General features: G+C 42.7%; 1 protein-coding gene across 1 annotated transcript in view; it reads right to left on the bottom strand.

Moving 5' to 3' along the window:
- The window catches only part of T265_07668 (hypothetical protein), a gene marked incomplete at both ends in the record, with an annotated part of 43,432 nt that overhangs the window by 22,157 nt on the left and 1,552 nt on the right, over nucleotides 1-19,723 (bottom strand). The window contains one exon of the mRNA XM_009173241.1: nucleotides 17,536-17,637. Within this exon, the coding sequence (XP_009171505.1) occupies nucleotides 17,536-17,637 (102 nt within the window). The remainder of the gene's footprint in view (nucleotides 1-17,535; nucleotides 17,638-19,723) is intronic.

The raw sequence follows: 19,723 nt of genomic DNA, 5'->3' as shown, positions 1-19,723 counted from the left end.
CTCCAGTTTTGGTCTTCTACCCGCCAGTAGCTATCGATATATAGTTGTCGGATGTCTGCTTCAGCACTCATTGTGGGAGCATCAGGGTCTCTGGTGGTCCAGTTAGTTGGAGAACCTTTGAAATGAGTAGTCTCAGTTCTGGACGATGTTGACTCTCAGGAGAATAAGTTACCTTGCGTGTGTTTGTTATGGTATAGAACCACACTGTACAGGCCCAGTATATCAATGGACTGCTATGATGAAGCCAACAGAAGACTTTTATCGCCAATAGGATGGAAGTAGTTAGTTGGTGTGTTGCGAAGCGAGACCAAGAATCCGTGTCTCTGGAAAGAACGTAATGTCGAACTGGTAGTCAAAAAGGTATGTACAGTGGAACAACAGTGCAACAAGAGTAAGTGAACTGATTATTGGGGGAAAATATTCAAATGGAGACCCAAGAATTTAGGCCCACCTAATAGACCCCAACAGAAGCGAAACCGGTCGCGGGTACCTCATGCTACTGTTCAACATTTTAGGCAGTGTTAGAAACAACCAGCTGGGTGTGATGGACAAGTCGGTTAACAGCAGGCCAACAGATATTGATTACGTAATAGCCAGCCCACTTTGACTCGTGTAATATGTGTGAATCGAGCAAGTATTCACCTAGTTTTTGCGTAGCCTTCATTTGGGGAAGAACTATGTCCATAACAATCTGAATTGTTTAGTTGTGGCAAAAACGAATACTTGACATCAGACGCAAACGGCCCGGTATGAGAGCATCTAAATTCACTTTAAAAGTGAGTTTTGCCTTACTCCTCAAGGTAGAGCCAGCCGCCATTGCTTAAATTGTACAATTGTTTTCCCTAATGGTCGATGTAATAGCAGTTTGATTAGCCTTATTTAACCCTCAAACACCATCGTATCATAACAAAATTCCGTCACATCGACGGTAATATTGCTTTTTAACAGAAGATTTAAGCTGATGGCATAATGTGACTGTGGTGAACATTGACTCTATTCTATTCATTCTGTTTAGTGTATTTTTATATGCCTTCGTTTTACGATGCGATTGATGGTACGCCCGCGATATCCGAGAATATACGATATTCATTCGTCCATATTCGGACTTCTATACTACGCGTACATTCGGTAGTTAAGATACCTACCACTATTCTAATTATCACAGTGACTTAAGCATGCTTGTCATGTAAATGGATACAAATACTCATTTTCCAAAAATTTAGTCCTCATTCAACAAGGAAATCGTAACAAATTAAGACGGAAAACATTCAATGCGAAATAAAGCCAGCACCGTTAAATTGTTTTAAACCATTTCCTCGCTCGCAGTGAAAGCCCATCTTTTCTTGGTTTGTGAGCTTCAACCATTTAACCGTTTTTTTCTTGGCTCGTGCACAATTGCAATTTGAACGCGCGCGCCTCCTGGCTTGTGCACAACCAACCAATCAGAATACAGGTTTTTGCATAAATCGCATGCTCAAATGAGAATTTTCGGCCGAAATACAGTTGGTACTTGGCGCTGTAATTATGCACAAGGTTTCATAACATATCTTAGTAATTAGGTCATGAAAGATTTTTTATTGAATACGAGCTACGCACTGTATCTTCAGTAACGCCGGACTTCACATAAAAAGCGGATTAAAATAGTCTGACTGTTCCACCACTTTACGTAGTTCGAATGATTGGAGTTTGTTTAAGGACATCATTCAAGTGTTCGGGCCACGTCCACACCGCCACACCACAACAAAGTTGAGAGTGGTTTTGAAAATTCTTGGAAACTTTGCTACAATACCACGATGAAGGATTGAGTTTTTATTAAAACAGGACACTAGAATATCTCTCTTTTCTTGCCCCCAACCAAGGGCAGTGAAGTAGCGCACTACTGGCGCCAAATACTCCCACCCAATGACACCAAGGTTTTCAGCTGCATGAATCAAACGATGTCAATTTTCTGCCTGCATTTTAGTTCGCTACAAATTATGAAGAGACAGTGTGCATGTAGCCATCCTATGGGTGTGGCGCACCTGTTTGAGAATATGAGGATGCTTAACACCAGGAATAGGTGTCGGTGACATGAGTAATTGACTACTCAGTGAGAAACAACGTAGTTACCATGTCAATTCACGTAGTGAATTTACCACGACAAATGGATAGCTTCTTTGCTTGTCATTATTTTTATTGTTGCCAGCTCTGATATAAACAAAAGTGATTAAAGTACAACTAAGCCATTTTGAATGAACCGAAATATCTGTTTCTACATGCATATAGACCACTAGTGAGATATAACGAGGAATCGGTAGTTGAGTGAAGGACGGGTGTTGCAACCATATTCCCGAAGTAAACCTGAGGAATGGTTGGCAACAGTGCGTTCCCTAAGCCTTAATCTGATAGCCATGAGCGGAGCGTGGTCCGCGTATCCAACCATAGGTAAGTTTATTATAATTAACACCGAAGTAATTTAAACGACGAATATACTCATTTCGCCAAGTAAACTGATTAAAACTCGAGTACATATCAGGCACCAGGAGAGGAAAGCCAGATGCCAGTTGTCATATCAGGTGCAAAATTCATAATTACCAACGGGATTTTCATAACTGGGATCACTGCTCCAGTGAATACAAAGAGTTACCAGCTTCATTCCTACTCCGCCGGAACATCCGATGATCAACGGGATACTGCGGGAATAAATGACACAGTCGCAGTGTGGCCCAGACAGATGTGGCTAACTTCTGTAAAGATGTTATCACTGGACATTTTAGTACATGCGAGCAAGATGCACTGATTAGTGAATAAAAGCTTTTGAAAATCGAGGAAAGGGAGTGAGTTGAATGTTTGTACTCTATCTAAAAACTAAACGTCAAAACTGTTTAGTTTGAATGCATAGCTGATTTGGTGCTCTTTATTGCAATAATTCCGGTTCTCATTCTTTAAATCGAGGTCCATTTACCCACTGTACTCGTTTGCTCATTTTCGTTAAGACCGGTGTAAACTAAATGCTTTGCACAAAGCTGACAATTTTACTGACAGAATTTCCTTCAGATTTATACACGTGATGCGACAGAAAGATAACGGCAAATCGTTTCAAAAAGCTCAAACTGTCTTGTGGAGCCTGTTTGCACGCTGACCATGATAATATGTGCGTGCATCCTTGAAGGTGTGATGTTTCAGTAACTACATCGCCCGGAATCTCGGTTTTACACAGCCAGTTTTAAACCTGACGACATCAATGCGCCCTTACTTTAAATGCAACAGAACTTCTCACAGCAGCCAAGCCCACACTAACACCAGTAGATCGTGTCTAAGAGCATTCCGTTGCAACACGACGTAGGCAGTTTGTGGGTTATTGGCTTATATGCTAACCTTCAAACAAGGTTCTTCCATTTGGAGAGCCGCATTCTTACACTGCTCTTGCTAAACCCATAACGCAGAATATGCGCTATGGCCTGCCATATTGACCGCTGGCCCACCACTCTAGGCGCCTGTTGCAGCTTCTTCCGCGTTGACCCCATCCTCATTTGCCAAAGGAATCAATGATTCTACTTTTAACCCCTGTCAACCACGACCGAGTGGTAGTTTCGCAGCTTCAGGTTGCACGCAGGTCTACCAAAAGCCTAGTTAACAGCTAAGGCTCTCAATTAATTGACACTGATGAATTTGTTTTTCACACTGATGTCAAGACGCGAAAAAGTGGATTTGGTCAATTCTGGCAAATACCTCGGAATTGCGAAAAACTGGGTCATTTGTAGCAAACGCAATTTGAGGTTCATTCAGCCTCCGGATCACGTAGCATGCAAGCGTTTCACACTTCCATCGAAGAGTTAGCTACCCACATTGCATTGATGCGCCTTTGATAAGTAGAACGCACAACTAATGGGTAGTTTTCAGCCCAAAATTTGAATGTCTGTTGCTTATTCTATTCTCCTTATATATTGCTTCTTTTCTTGAAGATGTGGGTCGTATGCAAGTCTGTGTACAAAGCAACTTGGAATAACCCGTCAAGGATAAGGTGTAGATTAAACAACCGTTTCATGGCATAAGTGATAAATTAGTTAATATGCCTTCAGAAAACCTCTCAGCATCGGTCGTATTTTGTGGGTGGCAGAATCCTAGGTTCAACACTTCAGACGCTGAACTGCAGACTTTCGTGTTGCACGAAAAGCACTTTTTATAATGATTTGTCGGTTTATTTAGGCGGTGCAATCAGAGAGGCCTCCTTACATCTATATGTAAAGGGATGAGGCAACGGACCAAACAAATGTTGAAAAAAAACACTGGAACCCTCCACAAATTGTTCTTTCCGGATGGGTAGAATGGGTGGGTACGGCCTGTGTACAGTTGGGCTTGTGGAAATCGGTCTTCTGCTATCGTGCAGCCACATCTGTGGAATATCCAGCAAAATGATAGTTTCAGCAATGACAGCGGTAATTCTAACATTTAATGCGCGCCCATATCCAAAAGAATCTTGAATAAAATGACCGCATTTCAATATACACGCGTTCCTATTTGTTCGATTATCCGTGGTTGAGACTTGTGATCAAATTGAGGAAACTGATGCTTTTTCTGGTGAGGTAGTTTCACGCCCTTACTGATTGTCCAAATATTGGGAGAAGAAATGGATTTTTCGGATAAGCTAGACATGCGGGTGAAAGATCTACAGTGTAGCCAGGCTTCGGGTGCGTTGAAGCAACATGAACGGAGGTGAAGCTTAGAAGTGCTTAGCATAATTGCTAGAATGCAAATTTTAGATGCTTTTGGACAGGTTGTTGGAAATGAAACATTGGAGTATATTTCTTCTGATCAGTTCTCTTTTAATTCAGGCTCGTTTTTTTCATTGAGCTATTCAGATTCCCGTATATCAGGTACGGGGAATATGTTGTGTACTCTCTTAGCCTATCCTAGTCTGTAGCTAAAATTACCAGAGAGAAGACCCGTTACATGCACTGAGACACCGAGGTCGGTAAAAGGCGAGATAATTCTTTCATATCGAATTTGGCCGTCTTATATGCAATGCAATTCATTAACGTATTCTACTGGCCACGAGTGGTGCGCTTAGCAGGATGTTAATTACCGATTTATCACATTATATGTAACATTAGAAAGAGCTAATGCATTAAATACACTACTGGCTTTGCAAATCAATACACAGCTTCCGTGAGATTCCGGGTTGACACTTGGAAAAAATATCGCATTATCTACTACGACAGAGGGAATCGATTTCCGCCAAAATATGATTTGTTACCTAGGCTGCTGTTAATTTCACATTTATTTCTTCTGTAACTACGTCACCCTTCCTGTTGGGGGTCTTTTGCATAAACGGAGGAATTTTCTGGGTCTACGGGTACCTCAAACTGAAAATCCTTGTGTTACTATTGGCTCCATCTTCCAATATGTTACACTGACATAAAACTAAAGGGATGAAATGCTTCTACTCGATTGTGGAGTAAAAAGCACAAACCTTTTAATCTAAAAGGTATATCTCCAAGCTCAAATTTACACACGGGATTGCTCTCCAAAACATATGTATAAGCCTGGGGTTGGTCATTTAGAACAGCCAAGAAAGTGCACGCATATGATTATTTTACTGTGAAATTGTTTAGTGCTAAACTTTAAGTATGACGATGCACATACGAGACAGATGCACTAGATATAATCCGAAAGCCTGGACGGCTTAATCCAGACACACTTGACAGCTATAGGTAGTAATCACCGCACCTGTGTGCATCAGCCCCTCTGTGGCTTGCAGTTTATCGTGAAAATAGCGTTATGTTGCTGCAAAGTGAGAATACGCTCCAGTATTTCCCGAACTGCTATCAAATTTACATCAGCGTGTGTGGGAAAATTCGGGTTAAGCCTCACTTCTCTGTTAATGTATGAGCAGGAGATAATTCTACAATTTGTGATCAAAGAACAAATTGGGCTCAAACACAAGCTCCGAATAACGAACGGCGGTGAAATTTTGGATTTCTAAATCACCACCAGAGGCTGTATTATTTGTAGACTTCCATTGATAATGAAGAAACTTGGAGTTGTTCCGGCGCGATAACGTGCTGTGCTGGAAAGTTCTAGATTTCGCTTGAAAATCTGAAAAATCGACTATAGCCAAGTTCAGGCCCAACATTCAATATTGGGATTAATCCATTCGTTTTTCAACTGCACTATCGTAACTGGTTTGTATTCAACCAGTGTGTTAACTTGGTACGTGATGTTGTGTCTAAGGCTCCATCTTCAAAGTCGGTATTTCTCTCCACAACAGCCTTACCAAGCAGGCTTGAGGTGAACCGCCTTAAGCCTTCATCAAAACGGAGCTTCATCTAATTATACTTCGTAAGCTCCAAAATACAACAAGGGGTTTCTTGTTGTTTGACGCACCGTAGGCACTACCTACAATGTGTCCACAATATAATCGCTTGAGGCCTATAGAAAAAACAAGGTGCAGTCGCTAAACACCTAGGGCCAAACCATCATTTTATCAGTGAGCTTCAATTCTATATTTAGGGAACGACAAAAATAATATTCTCATGAAACAATAAATTTCCGTAGGCAAACGAGCCTTAACCTTTCTTCAGGAAACTTTATCGAGGAATTCAAAACTTACGTAGAACTGATTCAAATAATTGTAGTGGTCTGGATACCCAATAAGTTAGTTTACCAGGAGTGTGTGGCAAAGAAATAAAAATGATTACGCTAGGTTGGGTATACAAAAATAAAGAGATCAGACGGAACAGACTCGCTAACAACTGTTCTCTTTAAAATAGTTCGTCGTTGGCCCAGGTCAGCGAATAAACAATAATCCAATTATCTTGGTCCAGAGGTCTTCTTCTGAACAGTTCCCACATATGATAGATTCCGAAGATGTCTGAAATGTTTTGGTACCAGAGTTAGTACATGAGACTCGCGAATGACCGCTGCAAGCGCGAGCGAAATCAGAAGAGAGACTCGAAGCACGTGATCACGCTTGTATTCTGTGAAATTGTACAAGTGCGCGTTTTTTGTGGCTTTTCTTATTTAAACAAAAACGGTTATGCAAATTATGAAATACGTAGTGTTATAATGGAAGTAAAATAAAGGTAAAAAACGCCTCAACAGTCAGAATGAAGCATGACTGATGAATTTGTGGAGGTGCGTATTGCACGAAAAGGGGACAATTTCATAAACCGCGGGGATTATCCGTTGAAATAATAATAAAAGCCCTCTTTCCCAACTTGTTGGGAACGATGAACTTGAGGTCCGACTAGTTCAACGACAACCAACTGGCATGAACTAAAGCTGAAAACCATTGCTGGTCATTAGTGACCTTGGGCGGTTAGGTAAATGACCGGAGTCACAACGAGCAAAAGTGGAAATGGGGTTGGAATAATTCAGATTGGGAGCATATGGCGAGTTTTTTCCCAGAAATGTGGTTTAATCTGAAAATAAGCATAATCGTCAAAGTTTCGCATACCTCGGAATGAATACGAGAAGCCCAGTTTTGTCTTCACCCTTTTCATTGCTTTCATTCACCGAATGCCAGATCCAACAAGCTGAAATGTACAATTGCGGCGAGTGGATCAAATATATCATCAGCGCAGGGTCGTGGCTTCCGGAGTCAGTCAGCGGTGATTAAGTAGCTGCATGAGAATATTTTTCAACTTTTCGCTATTCATTTGCGTGTACTCCGGCGCTAAATAATTTGTAGGGATTCTAATGTTTGAGGCCGCTGGTCTACATTTGATTCTCCTAAGCTTAATTTCAGCCAGGACTAATGCGTCAGAGCTTAGAAGGATGACGTGCTTGATTTTCTGTTTGTCGCTCATCGAGACAGGAACTTTGGCCTCTCGCATTTAATTAAGTTACGAGTGGCGGTGATTGCAGAGTCTTTCTGTGCCCGGAAGGTCTGATTATCAAATCTGGGATATGTTCTCATTAGTGAAGCTTTTCAGTATTGGAAAGCCGAAAAACACTGCGCAGCCGTTTTACCCTTCCTGGGAATTCTCATTAATGCACGTCACATACACCTCAGAGGGCCTAAAACCTTAGGTCAGCTGGCTGGTGGTTAAAAAATTAACCACTCAAGGGTGAATGGGTGAATACCACTGCGGTTAGATTTCACCAAGGCAGGATTTGTCACCGCTTACCTTTCAATCACAGAAACCACCATATCAACTATCTTCTTAAGTGACGTGTACAAGGAGAGGAATTTCATTAGGCTTGTGAAATTATCTATCTTTGGTCTTTTGTTTTTGCATGGTGGTAGCAGTTCCTCATGTTATGGCTTCACATCAAACGGAACGCCTGACCGAGACACAAAATGCAACTGAGCTTCAGTTCTAGGCTCACAATAAGACCATATTTGTTGTCTGACCAGCTACATGGGCTGTGTTGGATAGCCTGCCCCAATTTCTACACTGGATCTCGCTGCCGCAGTCAACGTCACTACTGATGAGTCCTATCTTGCACCTCGGATTACTTGCTAACAATGAACATAAGCACCTTAAGGGTATGATATCTAAGAGAGCATATACACCAGCGTCTTCTAAAGAATCAAAAGTCAACGGAACTGGTGAGTTTTTGATGCTTTCGACCAAAAGTACTGCAAATCTGATGAACTTGCCTTAATCAGGGGTCCCCCTTCGTGTGTCGCCATCTGCTCCGGAGGTAATAAGCAAGCCGCCAGCAGAACCCAACTGTAACGGGTATTTCTATCTCCTGTGAGAGGGAGCAATACCGGAACTTGTCCTAAGATGATGCTAGTTTGAAATGAGGGGGCCTTTATTTGCCTACTTTCCTCGTTGTGCATTTCGATAGGGTGAGGGTATCGATCATGGATGAGGAACCAACAAATGAGAGCTGTAGTTTACTAGAAACGTCAGCTGCAGGGCTTGAATGGAACTCTTTCGAATGGATACTCAAGGGTATTTCTCTAAGGACTTTTCGGAGACTAACGATTTAAACCACGAACTGTTGGCACGCTAAAGTCTCGTGCACAGGTCCTTGTGTTTTTATCCGACTTTTGGAGGCGATTGCGGAATTAACTTTGATACTCCAGTGGAAGCCAAGATGTACCTCATTATTTGCGAAGATCACGAAAACTCTCTGGGGTTAGTTTCACTACCGAAGTCTTTGTTCCTGAGATTGTGTTGACAGCACTTTCGCCTGAGAAACTCCCGGCTAATTCTCGCGGTTTCAGAGAGAAAGTTTTAGATAAACAGATTTGTCTGTTCTCCAAATCACGTGTTTTCTGCTGCTGACTCGGGGTGGGTTTTCTGATGAGGCAGTTCAGAATCTTAATTGTGGTTAACACCCTCCATGACTATGGTTGAGCCAGCCTCCGTGAGTTTTTCGCTATCCTTTTTCAATGTCTACTTCAAGCAGCCAGAGCTTCCTTGAAGGAATTTTTCCTGTGATGTGAAAAGTGCAATGGATTTTTGCACTTGAACGAAACCGATCGACAAAACAGAACGCCATCGATAGAAGCAAAAAATCCACAATAATGACGGACGATCGCGTGAGGTTCCTTGAGCTCCGGTTGGTTACCCCAGTACTTGGCTCGTTTAATGACACCCGTGGTTTTAATCTTGTGAAAACTGAAAAAATACATTTGAGTAGCGGGTGCAGTATTGGTGTTTGGCGCTGTCTTTGGTATCTACTTGGACCTCAGTGGAATTAAAACACTTTCCATATTAGCTTCTTGGCGGCATACTATCAAGACTGCGCGTAATAATAATAAAGTTTATCTCCAACTAGTGGGTGGTTAAGTATGCGTGCTATGGAAGCAGCAGGGGACAATGATTCTCCGAAGGCAGGTTTTCACAACAATTACTGTGGATGGAAAACAGAAACAAAGCTCATGAGCCGAAGACCAGTAAGGAAGGTTGCACATTACCAATACTTGCATACAAATCAATCAAACTGACAGAAACCGTATACTACAGATGGCACACCCTAAATTACAGTCGTTAAGGTTTGAAAGTAACGGCACAAACAATACGAGAGAGGGCAAAAAACTCGTCGGTCGTGGGTGTCTCACATGGCATAGAATTACGGCATTTGTTTATAAATTAATTTTATATTGACAAAGCCGACATGGCCTAAATGCAATCGACATCGGAGACGGTGGAACACAAGATACATGGAGGCAGTATAACGGTAATTAGGGAGAAAGGGAAAGGTGTATGTTGAGGTGATGTATAATGCTTCGCAGTTTTCAGCTCAAAGCTCTAACCGCGCCACCACTGGAATGACTACAAACTGTTGGGGCATTAGCTCAAGCCACGGATAGTAAAATGAAAACAACGAACCCCGCTTGGTCTGAGGAACGCGAAAAGGGATTTTTAACACGAGTGTGTTGATGAGGTTGGAACCCAGTGAACTCACTAGTTGTTAAGAGTCCGTCTTGTAGAGCAGCTCATATGTTGGTGTTGCCTGCAGCCAGATGGTTGTCTCTGGAAAAATGGAGGGTTCTACTGGCAGAACAAATAAACGGTACACTAGGATGGTGGGTATTTTTAAGTTTTGACACAAACCAACCGAGATGATTTGTGCGCGTAGGTAAAAACCACAGGCGATAAATGGCAGGCAGATAACGAATTAAGGGTAAGTCATCGAACTTGGAACGGCAGTTGAGGTACCATTACTGCGACCTCGTGCTTTGATCCGTAGATAATCCAGTATACTAAAGTCATGGACGAATCAGTTCTATGTGTTTAGGGTAACGAGGTTTATCCGGCTGATGGTTCGCTACTGTCATTTAAACGAAATGGCCACCAGTGACCAGGGTAACGAGGTGGTCATATTTAAAAAAGGGGAACGGTATTTAATAAACTGTGTACCTCCAAAATCATAGTATGCCTTGTGTTAGTTCACAAAGCCGGTCGAAGAGGATAGAAATATAGATATGCGTAGCTCGCCATCACGGTTGAATCTTACGCACCTTTGAAACCGGTTTTTGTAAAGGGGCTTTTAGCTGGCAGGCAGCTGAATAGGCGCGTTCATAATATAAAGGAGCAAGTTAAAAATCATTCAACCATAACACTCTTCCAGTGCCTATCTGCTACGCCGCCCGAAGGAAGCACTAGTGCTGGGTTACTACCAGATTGTCCAAGCCTAGGCAGGGGAAGTCGAGATGCAGAGGTCTTTTCGAACCACAGACCTTTTGGCCAGTAAATTCGTGTCCCGCCAACTTTGACGTCTCACTTCTGTTGAAGTATGTTGGGGCATGTTAACGTATGAAATGAGTTTAAAATGTCATCACATCCAGTTGAAAGCCCAATGGCGTTCACCCAGAAGGTGAGTGACGAATTTGCAGGGGATGTAATTAGACATCAGGGAGCCACAAAAAACGACGCCTTACAGGGTAACGAGGCGGTTGGTTACCTGACAACATTACACAGAGTAATAAAGAGAGATGAAAGACTTAATGGTCATTTAGTTCTGTTGAAGTATGTTGGGGCATGTTAACGTATGAAATGAGTTTAAAATGTCATCACATCCAGTTGAAAGCCCAATGGCGTTCACCCAGAAGGTGAGTGACGAATTTGCAGGGGATGTAATTAGACATCAGGGAGCCACAAAAAACGACGCCTTACAGGGTAACGAGGCGGTTGGTTACCTGACAACATTACACAGAGTAATAAAAAGAGATGAAAGACTTAATTGGTCATTTAGGCTACTTTGGAGGACCTTATATTTCAGGGATATGAAATTGGAAAACGATTTGATGTGGTCAGCCAATTTGCATGCCTGGAAGTTTTGGTTACCTTAGTTTGGCGCAGTCACAGCCCAGGGTAGAGGCTGTGGGCTGTGCAGAATGAATTGGATTTTTAGCGTCCCACCACAAACTTTACGTAAGTCCGAGTGAGGAAATCAAACTTCGCGATAGTTGGTGTCTTTATTAAAATGGAATTGCGGAATGTGTGCTATAACCAGCACAGGCTAAGGCAATGGCATACGGACCTGACAACGACTATTTTCCCTTCACTTATCTTTACATAAATACAGACTTCAGGATTTAATCACTGATGAATCAACCATGTTAATGAAGAGCTGGGGGTGCCCGGCCATCCAACAGAAAGGGGAACTATACGTGACCTTGCGTCGGCCTGACTCTATCCATGTCAGTCTCCTCGTGTAACCCGGGTCCACCTGCCACGGAAATGCATATCCCATCTCCGATCATGACCGCCATCTCTCACTCATTCGACCCTGTAACTGCTACTACGAGCAAATTTTCAACCTGGCTCTAGCGGCCCCTGGGACGAGTTCTTACTAGCCCGACGTTGGTTTCGTTCGGATTTAACCAACCTGGTTTCCTGTTGCGGTTTCGATTTGCCTCTTACACTAGTCCAATTCCATATAGATGTTCATTTTGCCTTAAGCATCAGCACTATCGCCCCATTGAATCCATCGTTTGCATTGACTTCCCTGCAACAGTGGCACTAGTGAGACTTTAAGTTTCAGGTCAAACCATTTTTTTCGAGACAAAACTTGCCATTCGTTTCTACGTCGAATTATTTCATCTCCATCTCCAGGTTTGCTTTTTGTGACTCTGGCCATCTGCTTAACCGCCCAAGGATACTCATGGCCAGCGATGGTTCCCACTTTAAGTTCATGTCAGCCAGCCTCAGCCCCAAACTAGTCACAGCTCACGCCAATTTTCCTAGTTTTTCGGTTCCCGCAATTGCGATGACTTCTCACGTTGATTGAACCTTCCTCTCCGTTGCGCTGTTGCCTACCGCGTTCAGGTTGTAACGGCCCGATCATGCCTCAATCGGCATGTTCCCTGCAGCTTGGGAGATGAATATATCATTATTTCATCGGATATTGCCCACAGTTTATGATACTTTCCCCTTTTACGCGCAATCTCCAGGACCCGCGAATCCCTCCAGTCAAGCTTTATTCTAGCCGTCAACGAATGACGTGTCGCCCACAAAATGGGAATAAACAATACTATAATAATAATTATTATTATTATGCACCTGGTGACGCCACATCGATGCGCCCCCTATCGGAACCTACACTGCCACCGCGAGAGTTCATTGTCCCAACCAGTGCTGTCAGATCTGTAGAGTTTTGGAGCAGTTAGCTGCTTTATTCTTCATTTGAACATTATTGAACCCCGGCTGCCAGACGTTTTCTGAAGTCTTCAGAAAACCAGGCAAACAATACAGGGCTATTGAATCAAGCAAGTCTGCACCGTTTATCCGCAGTCCAAGCAGTCCAAGCAGCAGCGTTGCATGCACCAGTTTCAAAGGCTGTGAAATATGCCAGAACAAAACTGATTTAGGCACCTCAACGTCACTATCAAGTTGCTGCATAAGCTCAGTGACACTGGCTTTTTCATTGTTTTAACGAAGCCGGAACAGCTCAGAATGAACACGGGATCTTTCAAAGAAAGTAAAATGTTCTGAATTTGTGTGTAAGCTTCAGTTTTGTGTGCTCTGCAAATCAAGGATTCTTCATACATTTCCACACACCAATGCACTTTGTGCCCCAACCGTCGAAATATGCCCCACAAAATCGGAAAGAACTGAAATGTTCCGATTACCTAGTCCAAGAATAAAAGAAATCAAGTCCTCTAAGGCTCGAAAAATTAATTCATGGCAGCCAATACTCGTACCCACTTAAAAGCCTGTCAACTCAAAGTGGTAGCAAGCTGAAACAGAATTGTGATGGCGCACTGAACTGGATGAAAGCCTTCCACCAGAAAGTCACGTAAATGTTTCGGTTTCATCACCGCCTCCTTCGCGTCAATCTTATAAAGTTTCCGGAAATGCAACCGGAAATACGAGAAGCCTCTAACGCTTGGAACGAAAGTAAATCTGGAGGATTTAAAAAATTTAAGCCAAGTTTCCTAGCCATTGAAATAACAAAATCTTGGCCATAAAATGGAGATTAAATAATCCTAGCGCGTATCCCTCCAGTGTTACTCCTTTGTGGCTGTCAGATATGGTCTTGGCTCATTAGGACACCAAATACATGCCTGTCGCCACATAATGACAGATTATACCAAATTCACTATCGGAGTGTCCCAATTCTACTAGTACTTACAGCAAGTCGTTTAAAGTTATAAATGCCACAAACAACAGATGAACCAACGCGACTCTATGATCTCCTGAATTCAGGCTAAATATGTAGCACCATTTTGACATGAAGTCACCCGAACGCCAGGAGATAGCAGTTCATATTCAGGCTTGCCGATTGCATCCAGGTATGACAGACGTTTTTACACGTCGAAAATTCATTGTTATGGCATGGCCTGAATATCTCACGTTGCCTCCGTCCCTATTTGAAAGCCCCGTTCCACCTTCGTGTTCATGTACTGGCGTTTGCTTGTTCCAGTCGCCTGGATCATCTGACACTGAGATCACTCAGCCATTTTGTGACCGAACTTATGCACCCGTGACTGTGTTGCGTATTTGGACCATCCTTACGGTCTGTATAGTTTATTCGTTATTAGAGCTCATCTGTCGTCAGGTGCCCTATAGAAAACCAGTGTAAACTTTGCGTTGTCTTTATGGAGGCTCTGAAGATTAAGCTTGATGTTATTGATCATATTCATTTAAATAACTGGCCTTCTGGAGCGCTTTTGCCCGAAAGGCTTCATGAATCTGGCTCAAGAAATGTTCACTGTCCGCAAAGACGATAAGGCCATTCAGTTGACAGGCACCCTTTCTGGGTTCGGTTTTTATTATCACCGACAACCTTGATTTTACCCAAAAATCATGGTTTTCGAATTCACCTGGTTGACTATTATTGCATCCTTTTTTCCTCCCCTGGCTCTCGGACTACGTGGGTTTTTTCTGGCGATCCAATTGACCGGCCACCTGGTTATACTGGGCTAGTCAATGTGCTTGTGTTTTCGGACGTTTTTGAGCTTTGCGCAACCATCTTGTTCGTGGCACTGTTATAGGGCCCAACAGACTTCGAAGCGTGGAATCCGTGAAAGGTCAGGGATGATAATGTCGTACCCAAAGCTATAGCACATTTGATCTCCTTTTCTCTCAGTCTCACATATGCGATTACAAAAAATGCGACATTTCTAACGGAACCACCAATTCTGAACTTCCTCTCCTGATCCACACGACCCGTCACTCTGGTTCACCTTTTTGGTGTACTCTTCTCCATCTAGTTTGTTCAGTTTACAGGGCCGATAAAAGTTATCATGATATAGGCAACAGTCCACCCGCTCAAAGAACCCACCGCCCAAAAGCTAGAGCACTTTGCTTGTTCAGTTTTGCTACGCGCCAGATTTTGGGATACAGAGTTTTCATCTATGGGTTGAGCACATTCAACACACTGCCCAATTTGACGCGTTCCGTGGGCCTAAATATTTACTCGCCTGATATGGATCACCCATTCTCAGCAATGGTCTTTAGTTCGAAACGGTGAATATTTTATCACCAAAGTGCTAGCGTCCGGAGATTTTCACACATCGTAATTCTGCACAAATTGCCTATTTCATTTGTCCATCTGCATAGCATTTTCTGGCCGTGAAAACCAATACTAATTCAATTTGCATGTTACGCACATGGGTGTTACCCCATAGGAAGGCAGACCCATACGCCATGCTGAGTATGAATGGACTAACCGAAACAGAAAATAATACACGATAGTTGCAACACAGTGGCAGTTGGGTGCAGCAAATACAGACCACAACGAAACACAATCTAGATTAGATCAACTGGAATGCAAATACAATGAGTATCGATAACCCATAAGGCTGCAGTTAGGAGCTGTTTTTCGCAAATTCTATAAGAACAAGCACACAGAGAGCAAACAATTTCACAACAAAGCTTTTAATACTCCCATTAGAATAGAGGAGTAAACATACGCAATAAAACTGCTTAACTCAGCCGACAGACCAAGGGCCATCTGATCGATTTCCAAGGGTTCTCCAAGCTAGCGGCTGACAAAAAGGCGTGAGGGGATTTTTCAGACACCTCATATCCGAAGGACAATCGTTCCAAGTCCCAAAAAATGCGTTAATCACATTTGATTAATTTTTGGTACACCATGCATTGCTGAAACCAGGAGGATTAATTAATAAACATCCAAATTAGCCCATGAATAAGGCGGCAAAAGTTAGGGGTAGGTGGTAAAATGCGCTCAGAACTTGAAAAGAAAAAGTTTTTGCATCCGGTCCAGAAGGTTTCGTCGGCTTACTCGTCCATTGTGTAGACTTGTGTTTGTCGAAACTAAAGCTTCGCCGCTCGCGATTTCTGCCTCTCACTTAAGTGCGGCTGTATTTTGCTGAAACTTCACCTCTTCTGGTCCAAAAATCTGTGGCTTCCATCCGGTTACACGATTTAACAACGCATTACCGGCGAAGCAAACAGCAAGTCCTTACAGTTTTACGATACGCTATAATTCTGAGTTGCAGAGGGCCACTTTGCTCCATGCGTGTTCATTCACTCCAAAATCTCTACTAAAGGATTCCAAAATACTATCCGTTGACGTGGTGCTCATGTTCGTATTGCTTCAAAGATGGCTTCCAGCTTTAGTTCAAACAAGCCTGTAATGTATAACCGAGTGGTTAGGGCTCGTCCGGCCTCATTGTTATAGTGCCATTTTTCCTGCCGTTGCAAACTTCCTATTATGTAACTGTTGCCATCTTGATTCTAAGTTTCCCTTCAGTTTGTTCTTTCTTTTACCGTTTGAATTGCAACAGTCGTCAAAACCATGGCATGTGGGTACAAAATTTGGTTTTGTAGAGGGCACATCCATTCAGGTAAGCTGGAGCCAAAAAGCGAGTGACTTATCACACTTCGTTTTAATTTATATAAAGTGATCTATGGCCATAGTTTATGGAGTCTCGATTAAGATAGGACAACTGGCAAAAGTTAGGATAACCGGAATAACTGAGAAAGATGAAGGTTGCACTTCAGAGCTTTTCTCCTTCTCTACTCACAAAAAGTTAATAAACGGACATGAAAAATAGTTATGGCGTATGCATGTGCGAAAATGGCTGAAGTAGCGACAAAGTGTTAAGGTTGGATGTGCCACAAGTGTTGTGGTCCACTTTAAAAGCACTTAAGGGTCAAGAAAATAATCGAAGCCCGTAACCTGAGCGCATTCATTAATGACAGGCAGTGTGCAAACCACGGGATGATCAGCTAGGTTCTGTCCAAGTAGGCAAACGGGCCATCCATCAGTTCTCTGGTATCATTTTGTTTACAACCGTAAGGAAAATATGTACGATTGACGGCTTATAAACAAACGGTTAAACAAAGTGGGATTAGCCCCATCACTTTCAGGATTGCAGCACATTGTAGCCACTAATGTGGAAATGTTTCGTCTACTTAGAACGACCAAGACTCTTGTTGTAAGTGTCCACCCGCCGCATCACTTAAGCAACTGTTTGATTCTACCGTGACAAATCATATGTCCTTGATTCTGGCCGAGCTTTGAGAGCGAAAGTGGGTCCTAATTTCAAGTTATAGCTAAATGTATTAATACCCCATGAGCTTCTCTGGAGCCTGGCGCAGAAGAAACATCAAGGATTTTGTAAATGCCGACGAGACACACGAAGTTTTCTGTGGGAGAGCCTGTAAAGCAACTCACCTGGAGCACGTGAGTATAAGGTGTGCAGTTTCCTTATCAGAGGTAGCGCGGATATCGGCCGTCCGACCATGTGTGCTGTAAGCGAAATCCGGCAGTCCATCCCTGCATGTAAAATCTTTAGCATAATCAGGGAGACGGCAGATTAAAAGTCGTCATGCAAATTTTGGTGGCGCAAACGCGGGGGATCAGAGTTATGATTGGCTAGGGTTTAATATTGTCCTACCTCCATGAAGCCGTCAAAATGCTTTTTGCATTGCGGGAAAAAAGTACATTTTGGTCATGAAACTCTATGCCACCAGCAAAAACATATTTCGCTCCATGGCTTTCTGGGTATTACCAAAAAATAGATTTTCATTTTATCACCTGCTTGGCCCATGGAGTCTACAATAATTCTGAGACACTGCACCGAACGGATCCGCAGCTCACCTGTTGTCTCATAGTTTGTTGGTTTCGTACCAACCAGAAATTGGTTTTCCGTGCACCATCCGGGTGGTTCCCTTTGATGCCAATGTTCACCGGGAAAAACAAGCGCAACTCTTAAACATCCTGTTCATTAAAAGTGTCTCGATGGGCTTAATGGCTTTTGTGAGAATATGATAGGTGAAATCCCGGACGGGGACGATTGTGTCCCAATGGTATTCTGTTGCATGACCTTGTGTTTGCATTCCTTTATTTAAAGAACACAGCGCTGCAGCTCCTGGGACAATAATAACATCTTGTTGCACGTTTTTGGATGAGATATTTTTTTATTTAACCGACCAGGCTTTTAGGTAAAACAACTGTGACGAAAACTGCGTTTATTTTCAGCCAACCATGTAGCTCAGTCATCTAAGCTTCATCATTGTACTCTGGAGTCGTTTGCGCAAACGATAGGTCACCCTATCCATGAGCATTTCCGTAATTTTCCCTATCCACCGATGGCGGTTTTGTAATTACAGCAATACCCGTTTACATTTGCTTCTACGATGCCGCCAGCACTCTTTGACGGAATGCGGAAAAAACTTGACCAAGTGAACGACAAACTGCAGCAGTTGAAAATATTAAAAAACATAAACGCCATTGAGCAGTTAGCTGTCCATGGAAGAATCTCTCTGAGGTAGCGCTTAACTTCCTTGATTAATGGCATTTCAATGATGATCGAGGGAGCAAGCCACATGGAGCCAGAACATGGAAGTCAATTTCCTGAGCTTTTTACTTGCTCACTTGTTTTATCGATCGCTCGTATCAAAGGCGCCAACTATCCTGTTACATTGTATGCTGTTTTGAGCAATAGCAATATCCATAATTAACAAGGACACCCTCAAAGCTTTTCTAGGGGTTCATAAGAGGGATGGGCGGTTATCGCTATACTCAATAGCCGATGACCTGCATATGTGGCATCGGACCATAAGACACATCACTGATATTGACGGATGATCGACAGTTGCGTAAGGCTAATGGTGAACTCTGACAGAGGTGTCAGTTAATATTGCCCAAATGCCTTTACTGTGGCATCCATAATTTTGCTAGAGGATATTTGATCCGGCTGCACCTCTTATACAATTTCTAACAACCTTCGTACCTCTTAGCAATTAGTTGGAATACCGAAAGTAAAATTTATATCTTTGGTACGTTTTGTGTTCTAGTGCAAATTGACAGAGATCAGGGGATGGTGTTTTTATCATTAGGGCCATTCTGAATAAGGCCATATGAATGAGGACATATGATTCCTCATCTGCCTAGTTGAGCGAAGGGAGTAGGATTTTTGCGGTTGTGCATAGGTGGTTTTATTGTAAGCTACGTCTTCTTCCACTGGTCATCACGGCTAAACAGCCAGCTACAGCATAAGTTTACTTAAAGCTGATCATATTTGTTAGCGGGCTAAGACAGTATATCAAAATAGGTCTCTCACTAAAAGCAAACCGAAACTGAGTTCGCCGAAACTATGGGATTTTCGGAGTTTCGAATGCTAAGACTAGTCTGTCTAACCTAGTTGCATTTTTAGTCATGCTCCCTAAAGAATATCGCTTAAATGGGCAAACACTTAGAATCATCAACCACCGCTGATACGCAGGTGATTACCGGTTGAAGAAACAAGGCAGGAAATCAAGTTTCAACCTGTTTCAATGTTTCGCAGTGAAAAATAAGCTCTACAGTACCAAAATGAATAGTTGAGTAACGTTGTCGTGCGTTACACTCGCCTGTTGTA

Source organism: Opisthorchis viverrini (assembly GCF_000715545.1).
Source record: "Opisthorchis viverrini unplaced genomic scaffold opera_v5_189, whole genome shotgun sequence".
In the NCBI taxonomy this organism is placed as follows: Eukaryota; Metazoa; Platyhelminthes; class Trematoda; order Opisthorchiida; family Opisthorchiidae; genus Opisthorchis; species Opisthorchis viverrini.
Note: the sequence above shows the minus strand (reverse complement) of the source record. Positions and strands in the feature narration are given on the sequence as shown.